At 36.7% G+C, this 18,352-nt stretch overlaps 1 protein-coding gene across 8 annotated transcripts in view; it reads right to left on the bottom strand.

Moving 5' to 3' along the window:
* Positions 1–18,352, bottom strand: part of SCAPER (S-phase cyclin A associated protein in the ER) — a 509,648-nt gene that overhangs the window by 425,597 nt on the left and 65,699 nt on the right. For all 8 annotated transcript variants that reach the window (XM_081230140.1, XM_081230147.1, XM_081230145.1 and 5 more), the window contains exons 3-5: positions 14,627–14,744; positions 11,887–11,957; positions 983–1,180 (exon numbers count right to left, since the gene is read on the bottom strand). In XM_081230140.1, coding sequence (XP_081086266.1) covers positions 983–1,180; positions 11,887–11,957; positions 14,627–14,744 — 387 coding nt within the window. The remainder of the gene's footprint in view (positions 1–982; positions 1,181–11,886; positions 11,958–14,626; positions 14,745–18,352) is intronic.

Genomic DNA, 18,352 nt, shown 5'->3' with positions numbered 1-18,352 from the left:
AAGAGTCATATTTTTAGGCTAGTTTAAAACATTTTGGCTGTTTCCAATTTTAGAGGAAACATAGCTGTTGTGTCAACATGTAACTTTGCTTTGACCCTTCGAATATTTCAAAGGTTAAACAATGAATTCCAGGATTTTCAACCATGTTCACTGTAGAAACAGAAGCTACCTCTGTAATATTTCTATGATGATATATCGTTCTGGTTTTTCTCAAAATAATTTTATTTAATATAAACTAATACAGTACATAGTTTGTATCTACTAAAAGGCCAGACTTTCTAGTGAATTTTTAGAGCCAGATTATGCTATGTGTCTGTTTAATATACTATTACAAATACAAGGTTATCTAAAATTAGAAAACACACCTTACAATGACATCCTAATCCCGCCCAGGATTGTTTATGGTTAGCCATCAATCTCACTTTTCCCTGATCACAGTGAATTAGAAGAGTGATAAGTATCTCAACAGAAAAGGAGCAATGTCCAATTAAAGACATTAAACAGGAAACCAAAGAATGTGAAAATCTCACTAATGCCACCTACAGTACCAATGGAGAACACAGATAAGAGAGATTTTTTAATAAATTGTGTGTACGTGTACTTATCCTTTAATTTCTTGCCTAGGACTATGTATCAAGACAACTTTCTACCAAATCTTGCACAGAATATAAAAGTGAATAATGAGGTAATGCAAACAACAACAAGGGTACTCTTGAAAAATCAAAACAAAGAAAAACCTGACACACTCACAGAAGCAGAGAGTAGAACAGTGGTTGCAAGTGATGGGGAAATAGGGAGATGTTGGTCAAAGGGTACAGACTTTCAGTTATAAGATGAATAAGTTCTGCAGATCTAGCGTATAGCATGGAGACTACAGTTATTATTAAAGTACTGTATACTGAGGCAAATTATCGAGTCAGATGTAGCAAAAATTGGAGAATCTGACTTCAAATGGATTACAAAGCCTCAAAGCAAACCTTACCTTACATTCCACCACACTCTGATCTGATTCACAAGTTACATAGATTTCATCTACTGCCCGGCGAAGATTGTCAAAAAGAAATGCCCAGTATCGAGCTCTTAGATCAATTTTCCGAGGGTGCCTTGTTTTAGTGGGACTTTTATCAAAGTGTTTATCTCCAGTTGTAGATGACGTTATTTTACAGTCTACTGTAGTGTTCTGATGAAATAAAACAAAACATGAAAAAATATTTTTAAAAGCCTCTAGAAACTGGATTTTTGTATAAATCAAATTTTTCAACATAAATACTTAAAAACATGACATTCTTCTTTTTAGCTTATATCACACTGAATTCATCAAAACAAAACTTCTCAACTTAAATAAAAGCAGCAGGTTTGTAAGGTCAATTACATGTTTCATTGAAGATTAGGATGATTTTAATGGTGAACAGACTCAGTCAAAAAGGAGCACTAAAGTGGCTCCTGATTTACTTAAATATGTGTATGGCACATTTACATACAGTAACAAATAACAGATACTAATTTCAACATTTTGAAATTACCTGTGTATATTCTTTTCATTTAGAAATGACATCTCCTATACTTATATTCAGTTACTTAGTTTTATTTTAAACCTTTTTCCACTAAAAGTAAAAATATATAAATACAAAATAATTTACTAGAAAAGAACACTGATGAATAAAACCAAGCATCAGCTACAGAGCAGACTCAGCAAATAAAGTAACTATAGTATTCATATGACCCAGTCTTTCCTCAGTTGCACAGGCGGACTTTGAAAATACAGGATTATATTCTATATTTTTATAGACTGTACCAAAGAATCATTCCCCCACAAACAGGAGTGTGCAGTTTACATAAAGACCTGAACTTCTCATTAGAAGTACAAAGGAGTTGCTTATCTCTCTGTGGCTACTTAAACTGATAAATAAATAAATACTAACCTTGTACTACAGTTACAACAACAAACAATCTCAAGTTTCTTTGGGTTGTTTTGTATGTGTGTATGTCATTCCTGTTAGCTTGTTTGTTTTTCCTTTTTCATAGAAGAGCCCCAGAGTGAAGAATATCCAAAATAGAAGCTAATACTCTCCTGTTTTGTTTTAGGCTTCGGCCTTCAATGTAACAGTGATTCCTATACTTCAAAAATCTTTTATAGCCAACATCGGTTTATATAGAATCTTCACTATCAAAAGTCAAGCAAACAAAACATATATACGCACAAAGACATGCACACTTAAGAGGCTGAGGTGGAGCTGCTCATCCTCCTTCCACAGTCCCCCATCCAGACTAAGGTTGTCAGACTCAGCAAGTAAAAATTAGTAAGTATTTTATCTGACAGCCTTAGTCCAGGTCCAAATTCTCAACACACAAGCAATAAAATTTAAAGTAATCATCAACAACCCACAAAACCTTTGCTTCAACGGCTCTCCAAGCACTTTCCAACCCTAATAGTAAACGATAAATCATGATGGCAAATATCCCCTCACACAAATTTTAAAGTATGTATTATTAGCTCTACTTTACAGCTTAGAAAATTGAGATTTAGAGGCTGATTTGTCCAAGATCACATAGCCACAGGAGACTATCTTCCAGTTAGAGCTCTGCAATTACACCACTGACTTCCCATTACACTGCACCCCAAGGCCCTGTGCTAACAACCCTTTACCGAATATTCCAGACCACCTCACTTCTCTTCCTATATACCACCCAAAGTTAAAATTAACTTGAATTTTCCTGAATTATACTTCCTTCACAAACTTCTTAGAGTGATCAGCAAAACACTAGCAGCTTCCTGTGAATTCAGATCCTAATCTTATAAAATTCTCAAAAATAATTTAACTCATCTTCACCCATTTATGCATTTACCCTATCATGCACCCATATGTATACAATTCAAACACTTTAACCAACCTTTCTTAAAATGTAGAACAGGCAAAACTGCTATTAGGTTAAGATGTTTCTATTCTCCGTGACTGCTCTATGTGAGGCTCTTACTAAGAAAGACTCCAGAAAGGCAGAAACTACAGCTAGGTAATTCCATCTGAAGGGCAATGGACTATACAAATTTGACATTTAAGCTTGACAAAAATAGTAATACTTTATATCTGCACATTTATTTACATTTTATGAAGGGCTTTTGAAAACATATCATTTAATCATCACAACAAACTATAAAGACAGGACAAATATTGAAGTATTATTCCTATTTTGTAGATGACAAAATTAGTAAGATTCAATTTCTTGACCAAGTCAAAAGGCTGAGTGACAGAACTGGGACCAGAACCGAGTCTTCCAACTTCTGCTCCAATGTTCATAAAGCATTTCACATAGCACCTAGCACACAGTAGTACCCATATAATGTTAGGTATGATTATAGTGGGAAAGATAAAGAGGTGAAGAAATATGCTCACAGAAAAATGTGAATAAACTAATGGTAAAATTGCCAAACTTGTGAAGAAAGGTAGAAGAAGCATATCAAATTGTAGAGGCTGATAAGTTTGTAGAGTTTCAAAATACAGTGCTCTTACCTACCACTGATAAAAGTAACAGCAGTGATAATAATAATTGCAGTGGCATCTAATATTCATGTCATACTTGCTATGTGCCAGACACTGTGCTAAGTGCTTTCCATACAGTTATACTTCATTTAATCTTTGAAGCAATTTTATATCACAGTTACTATTACTAGTTCCATTTTATAGAGGAGAAAACTGAGGTTTAGCTAAATTAAATGATAAACCCAAGGTCTCACACTAAGTAAGAGACAAAGCCAAGATTCAAAATCAGGTAACTATCCCATTGTTACTGTGCCTTACTGTGCCTGTTTCCAAGACATTCAACAGAAGACAAAGCAATCTAAACTTTTGGAAAAAGCTAGACACAACTGAATCTCATGTTTTAAATAAAATTCAATGCAACAAATGTTATACTATTTTAATCAATCACTTTTGAGAGAAAAAGAGGAAAAAAGAAAGAAAGGAGAGGGAAAGGGGAAGGAGGAAATTGAGATTTCTGACTCACCTCTCTTAGAACTCTCGTCAACTCCCCTGAGAATCTGAAGAAATCTATGGACCTAAACCTCTGACAACAACTTGTCTTTTTATTGTCTCCATATTTAGTCTTTTCCAGAATGTCCGAAGGTTGGAATCATACAGTATGCAGCCTTTTCAGATTGGCTTCTTTTACTTAATAATATGCAATTAATTTCCTCCATGTCATTTCATGGCCTGATAGCTCATTTCCTTTTAGAGCTGAATGTACCACAGTTTATTTATCCATTCACCTACTGAAGGATATATTGGTTGCTTCCAGGTTTGGCAATTATGAAAAAGGCTGCTATAAACATCCATGTGCATGTTTTTGTTTAGACATAAGTTTTCAACTCATCTACATATATACCAAGGGCATGACTGCTGATCACAAGGTAAGAGTATGTTTACTTTTATTAAGAAACTGCCAAACTGTCTTCCAAAGTGGCTGAATTTCCACTCTGAATTCCCACCAACATTGAATGAGAGTTTCTGTGGCTCTTCATCCTCACCAGCATTTGGAGTTATCAGTGTTCCCAATTTTGGTCATTCTAATAGGTGTGCGGTGGTAGCTCATTGTTTTAATTTGCATTTCCCTGATGACATATGATGTGGCACACCTTTTCATATGCTTATCTGCCATCTGTACATCCTCTTTGGTGAGGTGTCTGTTAAGGTCTTTGGCTCATTTTTCAATCAGGTTCTTTCTTACTGTTGAGTTTTTTATAAGAGTCCTTTGTGTATTTTGGATAACAGTCTTTTATCAGATATCTTTTTCCAAATATTTTCTCCCAAGTCTGTGACTTGTCTTCTCATTCTCTTGACATTGTCTTTTGCAGAACAGAAGTTTCTAATTTTAAAGAAATCCAGCTTATCATTGGTTTCTTTCAGAGATCATGCCTTTGATACTGTACCTTAAAAGTCATCACCATATTCAAGGTCATTTAGGTTTTCTCCTATGTTATTGTCTAGGAGTTTTATACTTCTGCATTTATGGTCAACAGTCCATTTTGAGTTAATTTTTGTGAAGAATGTGAGGTCTGTGTCCAGATTCTTTTTTTTTTTTTTTGTCATATGGATGTTCCAGCACCATTTGTTGAAAAGACTACCTTTGCTCCATTGTATTGCCTTTGCTCCTTTGTCAAAGATCAGTCGACTAATTACATGGGTACATTTCTGGGCTTTCTATTCTGTCCCATATATCTATTTGTCTTTTCTTTTGCCAATATCACACTGCCTTGATTACTGTAGCTTTATAGTAAGTCTTGAAGTTGGTTAGTGTCAGTCCTCCAACTTTGCTCTTCTCCTTCAATATTTTGTTGCCTATTCTGGGTCTTTTGCCTCTCCATATAAACTTTAGAATAAGTTTATTGATATCTACAAAACAATTTGCTGGGATTTATTGAATATATTCTTCAACCTGGGAAGAAATGACATCTTGACCATATTGAGTCTTCCTATTTGTCAACATGGAATGTCTCTCCATTTATTTAGCTCTTTGAGTTCACTCATCAGAGTTTTATAGCTTTCCTCATATAGATCTTATACATATTGTTAGGTTTATACCTACCTATTTAATTTTGGGGAGTGCTGATATAAATGGTATTGTGGGGTTTTTTTAAAGATTTATTTTATTATTTATTTATTTTATTTATTTACTTTTGGCTGTGTCGGGTTTTCGTTGAGGCCTGCGGGATCTTTCATTGCGGCATGCAGGCTCTTCATTGTGGTGTGTGGGCTTCTCTCCAGTTGTGGCATGTGGATTTTCTCTCTCTAGTTGTGGTGCGTGGGCTCCAGGGCATGTTGGCCCTGTAGTTTGCAGCATGTGAGCTCTCTTGTTGAGGTGCACGAGCTCACTAGTTGTGGCACACAGGCTTAGTTAGTTGCCCTGCAGCATGTGGGATCTTAGTTCCCTGACCAGGGATCAAACCCTGCATTGTAAGGCAGCTTCTTTACCACTGGACCACCAGAGAAGTCCCAATGGTATTGTATTTTTAATTTCAAATACCACTTTTTCATTGTTGGTACACAGGAAAGCAACTGACTTTTTTATGTGATTCTTGTATCTTGCAACCTTCTGTTATCAATTATTAGTTATAGCAGTTTTTTGGTTGATTCTTTCAAATTTCTTACATAGATGATCATGTCATCTACGAACAAAGACAGTTTTATTTCTTCCTTCCCAATCTGTATACCTTTTATTTCCTTTTCTTGTCTTATTGCATTAGCTAGAACTTCCATTACAATGTTGAAAAACAATGGTGAAAGGGGACATCCTTACCTCATAACTGATCTTAATGGGAAAGCTTCTAGTTTCTCCCATTAAGTATCATGTTAACTGTAGGGTTTTGTATTTTTTTTAATCAAGTTGAAGAAGTTCCCCTCTATTCCTAGTTTACTAAAAGATTTTTATCATCTTTTCTAGGTGTAGAATTTTGTCAAAGTTTTTTTCTGCATCATTGATATAAAACTAGGTTTTTTCTTTTTTATCCTGTTGTTGTGATGAATTCCACTGATTTATTTTAAATTATGAACCAACCTTGCACCTCTGGGATAAATCCCACTTGCTCATGGTGTATCATTCTTTTTATTGTGGGATATGATTTGCTAATATTTTGTTGAGGATTTTTATATCTATGTTTGTAAGAGTCACTGGTCTGCAGTTTTCTTGTAACGTCTTTGTCTGGTTTGGGTGTTAGAATAATGCTGGCCTCATAAAATGAGTTAGGAAGTATTCCCTCTGCTTCTACCCTCTAAAATGGATTGTAAAGAACTGGTATAATTTCTTCCTTAAATGCTTGGTAGAATTCAACAGTGAATCCACCTGGGCCTGGTATTTTCTGTTCTGAAAGGTTATTAATTATTGATTTAATTTCTTTAATACATTTAGGCCTACTCGGAGTGTCTATTTCATCTTGAGTGAGTTTTAACAGATTATGTCTTTCAAGCTATCAGTCCATTTCGGCCTGGTTATCAAATCTGTGGCAAAGAGTTGTTCATGGTATTCTTTTATTGTCTTTTTAATGCCCATGGGATCTGTACTGAAATGAATAAGTAGGGACATGCAATAGGACTTTGGGACAGTACTATCCATATGAGGTTAGCGGTCATAAGTGTCAAAAGAGCCTTTCAGGGCTTCCCTGGTGGCGCAGTGGTTGAGAATCTGCCTGCCGATGCAGGGGACACGGGTTCGAGCCCTGGTCTGGGAAGATCCCACATGCCACGGAGCAACTGGGCCCGTGAGCCACAACTACTGAGCCTGCGCGTCCAGAGCCTGTGCGTCCAGAGCCTGTGCTCCGCAACAAGAGAGGCCGCGACAGTGAGAGGCCCGCGCATCGCGATGAAGAGTGGCCCCCACTTGCCACAACTAGAGAAAGCCCTCGCACGGAAACGAAGACCCAACACAGCCAAAAATAAATAAATTAATTAATTAAAAAAAAAAAAAAAAGAGCCTTTCAACATAACTGATACTTTTCTCCTGCCACTTTCAAATGCATGGGGCGCAGAGCAGAATAGGCAGAAAAGTGGCTGTAACGAGGACAAGTCTGTCAAGTGTGTACTACCAAGGGGCAGGGTAGCCAGACAGTTGGGAGAGTGGGCAAGAAGGTCATTATGACAGACAAACCATAGAATCTCAGGTGGATATCCAGGAAAGTGTGGTCATATGGAGGATGAGGGATAATGAAAGGGTGATAGGATCAGTAAATTACAGATTGCATGGGGTTGAAGAATTGTTAGAGTCACATGATCACAGAGAATAAGGCAGGAGGAGAGGTGACAGGTAGAAGATGGGATGGCTGAGATTGAGATCCTGGAGGGAGAGTACTTGTTAGCGAGAACAAGGCAAGAGTCTGACCATCAGAATGAGTAGAAGACAAAACTATCGGAGGAAAGAAATGCAAGAAATTGAGAGGACAGCAGTAATGGTGTAGAGCATGCAGTGAGCCTGAAAATTATATCTTCAAGGAATAAGGAGAAGTGACCTGGAAATCTGTAAGTGCTGCAACAAGAAGAGGGAGCAGGTGGTATAGTCTGATGGCATGTCCTTCAAATCTGAGGAGTTTTAGGAGATGGGAGGGAGAACTGCCTGAAATGCCAGTGAGGAGCAAGCAGGAAACCTAACCCACCTCTAGGATCACAGGTAGGAGTGCTGTGGAGGAAGAAAACAACTACTACTTAAAACGACTGTGGAGGAAGCAGTATCCCCACATGTGAGTTGGGATTTACGTAAAACAAGAAGGTAAAGGGAATGTGCAGGGAAGAGAAGAACAAAGAAAATTTTGCTGATGGTAAACCTACTTCTAGAGGGGCAAAGTTGTAGGATTTCACAAGTAATCCAGAGGCATTTCCCTGATTACTACTGAAACTGAGCATCTTTTCACAGGTTTACAGGCTATTCAGGTTTCCCCCATTTTTTATTGGGTTATTTGTCCTTTTTCTGATGAATTTTAGCTCTTTATGAAGTCTTTGAGGAATGGTATCTTCTCCCAGTCAATCTCATCTTTAACTTTGTTTAAGTGAGTTTTTTAGTTTATAAATTTAATTTTGATATAACATATCCGTCAGTTATGCTTTTTGTCTTGTCTAGGAAAGCCTATTCTAATTCAAGGTCAAAAAAATATCCTTCCAGATAATCTTAATTTTTTTGTTTTCTCATTTGGTCTTCAGCCCATCAATAATTTTTTTTATATTACATGAAAATATCCTTATATTTTATTTGTAATTTAACTGCATTACAGTCAGAGAACATGTTGTGTCTGACTTCTATATTCTTGTCTGACTTCTATTTACTGAGACTTCTTTATAACCTAGGATGTGATCAGTTTTTGCATATGCTTTGTGTACACTATTTGAGTGCCAATAAATATACACATATACATACATACATATACATACATATATGTATATGTATTTATATGAGATCAATCATAATTGTATCTTAATTCTATATTCTTGCTATTTATTCCTGCTTGATCAGTTTCTGAGTAAGGGATATGAATATTTACCACTATGATCATGAATACACTTTTCTCCTTGTAATTCTGTTAGTTTGGGCTTTAAATATTTCAAGCCTATGCTGTTAGGTACCTAAAAGTTTTGTACTTTTATACTTTTTGGATGATTATTCTTTTCACCATTATATAATTTCTATCTTTCTGTAATCAATGCTTTTCATGTTGAAGTCCATCTGGTTTGATATGAATATTGCTATTCTAGCTTTAGAGCATATCTAGAATATCAAGTATTTTGCCTGGATTTTTTTCTCTTTCTTTGTTTCAAACTTTCCTTGAAGTTTTAAATATGTCTCTTATAAGCAGTATACAGCTCAATCTAAAATGAGAGGTTTAATTCAATCATCTGACTTTCAAGAACTGAATTTAATCAGTTTACATGTATTGATATTATGTTTGCTGAAATATTTATACTTAGTATCTACCATTATCTTTCATGTTTTTCACTTACTATGATTTTTCTTTTTTTCTTTCTCTTTCCTTCTATTTAGTTGAAAAGCTTTGGTTTATTCACTTTCTCTTTTCCTCTGTTTATTTGGAAATTGTGCCCGCTTGTTTTACTCCTTTAGTAGCTAGCCTTAAACAAAGACTTCTTCCTAAATAAGGATTTTATCACATTAACTCCCCTCCAAACTCCCTACAGTCTTCTGTGTTAACACTGTTTAAGACTATAGCTCCACCTTTCTAAATTTAATTGTGTGAGTGTTTTTGAAAACCATCAATAGTTAATGGGATTTACTAAAATATTTTACAGCTATCTTTTTATCAAGCTCCCTCCTCCAGGTTACCTTTTCTTCTTGCTGAAGTATGTCTTTAATAGTCCCTTCAATAAGCATCTGTAGGTGGTAAACCCTTAGCCTTTGTACATCTAAAAATGGCTTTATTTCACTCTTGAACTTGAATGATCATTTGAATGGGCACAGACTTCTGGGTTAAAAGTTATTTCGCCTTATAACTTTGTAGATATTGGTCCACTGTTCTTTTGTTCATTACAAGATTATTGTTATTCCTCTGTGCTTTTGTTTACTTCCTGGTATTTTAAGAGTTTTATCCTTAACATTTTGCAGGTTCTCTAGAATGTATCTAGGTATAAATATATTTTTATTTATCCTGCTCAGCTGTACAGTTATGCTCTGAATCTCTTGAGAACTCAACGTAAGGAAAATTTTAAACATCATTTTTCCAAATATTGCATGCCCACTATTTATTCTCTATTTCAAAAGTCCTAGAATGCATATGTTAGAGTTTCTCAATCAAATTCTCTTTCCAATTTTCCATCTCTTTAGTTCTCTGAGCTACATTCTGAATCCTCTTAAGTAGTTAGTGTCTTCCAACTCACAAATTCTCGCTTTAACTAATCTCTCTGTCCAATATATCATTTATTCTTACTAATTGCAGGTAAGAATAAAAAATTAAAATTTCACAGACAACATTTTCATTTCTAAGATGTTCACTTTTATCTATAAATGTTCAAAATTCATATCCATCTTTTATTTCAGAATTTTCCTTTTTGCGTTATCTTTCCTTTGAGGAATTTAAGCTGTTTATTTGAAAGTCCTCTTTAGAAAAATGACCATTTTTCATTACCTGAGGAGTAAATTCTCTCATTTGTGGAATGTGTTGTTTATATCTTACGAAATTATTTTCCTCATGTGCCTTGATATTTTGTTTTGCAAACTTATTTTGCATTTAAGTTTCTTTTATTTTAGTTTTTCACTTTGCTCACCCTAACTACATGTGTACTAGTTTTATGGTTACCATCATCTGGCCCACCATGGTCCCCTTCCAGAGGTCTTTTACTGGGGACTTAAAGCTCTCACTCTTCAAGAATATAGCAGACCCAGTCATGAACCAGAGGGCTACTCTCTTTTATTGCTTCAGATGTCAATTATCACAGGCCACAACCCCAGGCAGATTGTAGTGTTCTTTGTCTCCTAGTGCAGAACACTGCACAAGCCTAAAGTTTTATGCCATGAGCCTGGATCTGTTTTCCCACCACAATCAGGGTGTTTCAGCCTTCCTTATATAGGACTTGTCCAGTAAGTGTGTCCCCAACTCCACTTATCTGTGAATATATGTGTTTGTTTTATTTCTGATCCACAGAGATTTTTATTTAATTTTGAAAATCCTTTGTCTCTTTAATTTTAAAAAAATATTTTATCATTGATGCCTCTTGTATGTGCGGACTAGGGAATATTTTATGAACTCACAATGCCACCTTGATTAGAAGTCCATGTTTTCCTTATGTGTAGTTTTGGGTTTACATAATACATATTGGTATATTTAATAACATCAAACTAAAATAATATGTATGAAAAGTTCAGAGAAAATAACTACAGATTACAGAGCTAACTATAAATATGGCAAAACACTTTTAAAAATAAGGTAGGCTTGTGTTCTCTAAAATTTTAGTAGAACAATCTGAAAAATTTTATATTCAATACACCTTTATTATCCTACATCCAAAAGACATCATTGTACCTAGAAAGTAAATCATAGAAGAATCACAAATATGGAATGTGCAGCGGAGGAGTTAAGAGCATAAACTGTAGAAATTGATGGCATGGGTTCAAATCTTGGCTGTGTCACTTAGTCATAAGTTACATAACCTCTCTCTACCTCAGTTTTCTCATTTGTAAATGAAGAATAATACCTACATCAAAGGGCTGTTATAAGAAACAAATTAATATCTGTAAAGTAGTTAGTACAAGTTAGGCACATAATACTACATACACATTTGTTAAATAAAGGACATTACATTAAATTTTTATATGAAGATAAAATATGCAATATTCAAATCCTGAAAAATTAGATTTTATAATTGAAATTAAACACAAAAAAGTAAACAGTTGTATATACTGTACCTGTTTTGTCGTTTTATGAGTGGCTTGAATTGTCCTCTTTGATTTTCCACCAGTTTGACATTTAGATTTTCCTTCAAGGCAAAAATAGATAAATATATAGATCAACAAATAGATAATATAAAACTGAACTATGCAAATTATCCAGGCATACTAACAAATAATCTCCTTCCAGAGACCACAGAACAATCTATACATGGCCATCATGAACTACAGATGTCATAAAAAACAAATTTCCAGGGCTTCCCTGGTGGCGCAGTGGTTGAGAGTCCGCCTGCCAATGCAGGGGACACAGGTTCGTGCCCCGGTCCAGGAAGGTCCCACATGCCACGGAGCAGCTGGGCCCATGAGCCATGGCCGCTGAGCCTGCGCGTCTGGAGCCTGTGCTCCACAACGGGAGAGACCACAACAGTGAGAGGCCCGTGTACAGCAAAAAAAAAAATTTCCAAGGTCCCAGAGACTGCTTTTATTGAATGGCTTTCTCAGAATAGGAAGAAATCAACTTCTTAAAGAAGTCAGATAGTCTGATAATTTAAAAACAAAGTCAGGTTAGTGATACTCTTCAACTTATATATAGCTCCTTTGAAAATAGTTCTTTGAATTAAAATTTTATTTTGACAATAAAATTAAGAATACATTTTTTACCATATAAAAATTCAGTATTTTCTGTTTTAATTTATCTGATTTATGAAATATATAGTTTCATTTTGAAAAGGGACATTTTCAGTTCCTTGTATTTCTGCAGCAGATACAGCTTTCTCACTTGCTCTTTTTTATAAGAAAGACACTAACTACTGTTTTATAATCACTCTATTCTTGATAGCTATTCCAAAACAGGAGTAAAATTCTGTAATGTACAACAGACTCAATTTCCTTTTTGCAAAATACTTTTGGGCCAAGACCCCTGAAGCAGTACAAATGAAGTGAACCATAACACCTACTATCAATTTATCTGCACATCAGAGGGCCTCCCTCACTGTTCTACCAGGGGTGGAGGCAGAGAACTCTCCACCCCCTACATAGCCTTTTATTCATCCTTTCATCATAGAGAACAATGTATCAGAGGCTTTTTAGAATATCCAGGAGAATAATCAGCTTAGAACAAGTACCAGAGGAGACAGGAATAAAACAAGGAACAGAAGAAAACTTTTTTTTTTTTTTTTTTTTTTTTTTTTGCAGTACGCAGGCATCTCACCGCTGTGGCCTCTCCTGCTGCGGAGCACAGGCTCCGGACGCTCAGGCCCAGCGGCCATGGCTCACGGGCCCAGCCGCTCCGCGGCATGTGGGATCTTCCCAGACCGGGGCACGAACCCGTGTCCCATGCATCGGCAGGCGGACTCCCAACCACTGCGCCACTAGGGAAGCCCCCAGAAGAAAACTTTTAAAAATTGAATTATCATCCTCAGAAACACCTGAGTATAGATTACAGCAATAAAACAAGAACGAGTTGATATTTTTTAAAAAGCAAAATATTTTTCTGTAAGTGGCAACGTTTTAACAATATAATCTTAAAAATTATGAAGTTAACATTCTTCCTTTGTCATCATTATTATAGATATTCAGAACGTTCTAATTCTTTGTGCTCTAATTTCCATTACTTTGCAATAAGCATAAATGAAGCTTTAAAATAGTACTGGCCAATTTTTTATGTACTTATGTGCAATATCAGGATATATACAGATATAGGATTCATTATTATATTTTCTTCCCTTTTATGTTTTTTGAGTAGAAGCAATTTTAATAATAACACCTTCAGATTACTTTGTGTTCTGAATAACCCATGAAAAATGAGAAAATTTCATAAAACAGTATTTATAACATAGAGCAACCATGAGATATTTCTAGGTTTCTTGCCACTTTTGTATTAAATAATGTTGATATATATTTTCTATAAAACAAATGAAGTAATAGTAAGCTCCATATGACAATTTTAGCTAGTAAGGAGCTAAATTTAAAAAGAAAAATTTAATTTCCACCTCTATTTAACAGCTTTTGTGATCCAAAAGAACTGCTCTCTAAAAATACCTAATAAGACTGACAATGAGTGAGGTAGATGGACCTAGAGTCTGCCATACAGAGTGAAGTAAGTCAGAAAGAGAAAAACAAATACCATATGCTAACACATATATATAGAATCTAAAAAAAAAAGAAAAATGGTTCTGAAGAACCTAGGGGCAGGACAGGAATAAAGATGCAGACGGAGATATAAAGAATGGACTTGAGGATAGAAAAAATCTGAATCTCCTATAACTTTAAAAAAAAACTAATCTGCCAGTCATAATAACCACCCAATTTCATTCCTATGTGAAACAGTGAAACTAACAATATCATTTTCATTTGTGTATTAGGTAAGATAAAAAAATCAATTAAAAATTACTTATTATTGGGCTTCCCTGGTGGCGCAGTGGTTGGGAGTCCGCCTGCCGATGCAGGGGACACGGGTTCGTGCCCCGTTCTGGGAGGATCCCACATGCCGCAGAGCGGCTGGGCCTGTGAGCCATGGCCGCTGAGCCTGCGCATCCGGAGCCTGTGCCCCACAACGGGAGAGGCCACAACAGTGAGAGGCCCGCGTACCGCAAAAAAAAACAAAAAACAAAACAAAACAAAAAATTACTTATTATTTAATACATACTAATTTGCCCAAGACTTCTAATTATAAACAGTCTTCAGTCTGTCTACTGTTCAAGACTAAATATATTCTTCTAATTTACAACAAAAATGAAACTTTTTTTTTAATACATACCATCATCATCTTTGCTTTCTAGTGGAACACTCCAAGCTATTAGGTTTCTTGCTGTACGACCCTCCTCTGCAACTATTCTCCTTACTTTGTCATGACTATTGGAGCGCTGGAATGACGCCTATGCACAGAAAAGAGAACATGTATTAGTTTATTAAATTAGTCAACATAAAAAATATATCTGGCAGACAAATTCATCATTTCTATTATTTTCTCAGAAAGGAAACACTTAAAACTAATTTGGGATCAGAAAGGTGCTTAGACAGAAATAAGAGTTAAGTCCCAGATCTTTTTTACTCCTAAAAAGACTGAATTTTACAACTTTAAAAATAAATCAATCATTTCAAGAATGAATTCAACCTAAGGTTTGAAAAACTGTCCTAAGGAGCACAAACACTGCTGTGTACCCATTTCAGCACCACTCCCCCGTATGTATCACAGGTTAAAGTAAGAGGGTACATATTCCCTCTGAAAGCTCTCAGCAACAAAAAATGTTTTCAAGACTCCTATTTTTTTCCCTATAGATAAAGTAAATTTTCACTCAGCTGTATATTTCCACTGCATAACTTTATTTCCAAGTTATTGGGATCTAAATAATTCCTGTAAACTAACATATTTAAGTTGCAAAATTTTTTTTTTTTTTTTTTTTTTTTTTTTTTTTGCGGTATGCGGGCCTCTCACTGTTGTGGCCTCTCCCGTTGCGGAGCACAGGCTCCGGATGCGCAGGCCCAGCGGCCATGGCTCACGGGCCCAGCCGCTCCGCGGCATATGGGATCCTCCCAGACCAGGGCACGAACCCGTATCCCCTGCATCGGCAGGCGGACTCTCAACCACTGCGCCACCAGGGAGGCCCTTAAGTTGCAAAATTTTAAACTCTGCCCTACTGCACACAATGCGTGTATGTAAGTGGTGTGTGCGTGTGTGTATTCTTGCTTCCTCTAGTCCCATACAGCTGAAAGCAACACTAGCCTACAGGTTCAGCCCCAACAAAACCCTGGGCCAATGGAAGCCAGATCCAGTAATGTAAAGGAAATTACCTTCCCACTAATGAATGCTATATGACAATAGCCCACTTTTTTTTTCTGTTGTAATAAGATCATGGATGCCTTTACTGTCTTCTTTTGCTTCTCTATATTTTTATTTTTATACGTTTTTTTCTTTATTCTTTTTTTTTACAACTTTATTGGAGTATAATTGCTTCACAATGGTGTATTAGTTTCTGCTTTATAACAAAGTGAATCAGTTATACATATACATCTGTTCCCATATCCCTTCCCTCTTGCATCTCCCTCCCTCCCACCCTCCCTATCCCACCCCTCCAGGCGGTCACAAAGCACCGAGCTGATCTCCCTGTGCTATGCGGCTGCTTCCCACTAGCTATCTACCTTACATTTGGTAGTGTATATATGTGACAAAGCAAGAGAGAGGCATGGACATATATATTCTTTTTTAACATCTTTATTAGAGTATAATTGTTTTACAATAGTGTGTTAGTTTCTGCTTTATAACAAAGTGAATCAGCTATACGTATACATATATCCCCATATCTCCTCCCTCTTGCGTCTCCCTCCCACCCTCCCTATCCCACCCCTCTAGGGGGTCACAAAGCATCGAGCTGATCTCCCTGTGCTATGCGGCTGCTTCCCACTAGCTAGCTATTTTACATTTGGTAGTATATATAAGTCCATACCTCTCTCTCACTTCGTCCCAGCTTACCCTTCCCCCTCCCCGTGTCCTCAAGTCAACTCTCTACGTCTGCATCTTTATTCCTGTCCTGCCCCTAGGTTCTTCAGAACCAGAAAAGAGCCCATTTTTATAAGCCAAGAATCTATGAAAAGAAAAGGGCTCTAAAGCATCCCTATGAGCACAAGGATGCAGCCTCCTTGCCCAACCCTTAACTCCATGTGGGAAATCTACCTCCCTCTGAAAAGAATTCACTCCTGGGCCCAGCCCAAAATCCTAGTCCAACTAATGAGCAAGTTCATCTTCTCTTCTAGTTCTTGCCAGCCTAAACTCTTAGCATCCCTGGAATCCTTAGTCAACAACAAATTTACTGGACAATTACTATGTGCCAAGCACTGTGCAAGACACTGAGAAGAATACAAAAATATAAGGTAGTATACATGTCCTCAAAGAATTAACAATCCAAATAAGTGAATTAAACACATAAGAGCAAAAAATAATATATGAATTAATTAGTATGGTATCTAGTCTCCAGATGCCCCCTTCCCCTCAATAAATCACTCCTGCTGGTGTTCATGCCCTTGTGTAATTCCCTCCCCTTGAACCTGGCTCTGTGACCTGCTTTTTGACCTATAAAATGAGGTGGAAGTGACATTGTGTAATTTCTGAAAATAGGTCATAAGAAGCTTTGCAGTCTCTACCTGGGTCTCTTGGAATGCTCCTTCTTAGGATATTCACTCTTGAAACCCAGCCATCCATGCCATGAGAAGCCAAAGCCACCAGTAGAGAGACCACGTAAAGTCAGCACTGATGGACAGGCCCAGCTGAGCTCCCAGCTGACAGACAACATCCACTGAGCCATCTTAGACATTCCAGTCCAGTCAAGACCCCAGATGAATGCTGCCATCCCAGCACCCCAGGCACCCCAGGGCAGAAAAACCACCTAGTCAACCCATAGGATCATGATGGGTAACAGGAACTATATGTATGCACACTAATCCACAATAAACACATCTGTATTTCTGTATCTATCTGTATAGAGATATTGAAAACTGTGAGTTTATATTAATACCTCTGATTTCTTTTTTTAAATATTTATTTATTTATTTTGGCTGCACAGGGTCTTAGTTGCGGCACACGGGATCTTCCTTGCAGCATGCGGGATCCTTAGTTGCAGCATGCAGGCTTCTTAGTCGCAGCAAGTGGGCTTCTTAGTTGAGGCATGCAGACTTTTAGCTGCGGCATAAGGAATTCTTAGTTGCAGCATGCAGGCTTCTTAGTTGCAGCATGCAGACTCTTAGTTGTGGCATGAATGCGGGACCTAGTTTCCTGACCAGGGATCAAGCCCAGGCCCGCTGCACTGGGAGCTCAGATTCTTACCCACTGGACCACCAGGGAAGTCCCAATACCTCTGATTTCAATCCTACATCATAGGTTTATTTTAGCCTTCCCCTTTCCTTATTTGTAATTTCTTTCTCCATCAGTAAAAAACCCAGCTCTCATCATCTAAAATATACTTACTTACCTGTTCAATTCTAATATATACATAAAGTAGTTTCAAAAAAAAGGGGGGGGGGATTCCCTAACCATCCAGTGGTTAGGACTCTGCGCTTTCACTGACGAAGGCCCAGGTTTGATCCCTGCTCAGAAAACTAAGATCCCACTAGCCACGCCATGCAGCCAAAAGTAATAAAAAATAAATAAATTAAATAAAATAAAGTAGTTTCATAATAGCTAACCCATATCTCCGTGAGAAACACACTAACAAGATTATATTTCTATACAGTTCCATCTTTAGTCTTACAGTGTCCAAAGTACTAGATTTTGTTTTCCAAAATTACTTAAATTAGTTCGTCTCATACTCAACCCTTCAGTGTGGATACATTATATACCTGTAATATGTTACTCTTTATTTTTTGGGTTCTCCTCACGTACTGGTAAATTTTAATTGCTGGCTTATTTGGGGAGCATGTGAAAGAAAGGCAACACTTTGTTCTCAAACAAAAGAACTTATTAATTAGTATGACTTTGAGAGAAGAAAAAAGT

The sequence above is a fragment of the Mesoplodon bidens genome (assembly GCF_964165515.1).
Source record: "Mesoplodon bidens genome assembly, chromosome: 3".
In the NCBI taxonomy this organism is placed as follows: Eukaryota; Metazoa; Chordata; class Mammalia; order Artiodactyla; family Ziphiidae; genus Mesoplodon; species Mesoplodon bidens.
This window is presented reverse-complemented; position numbering and strand designations above follow the sequence as displayed.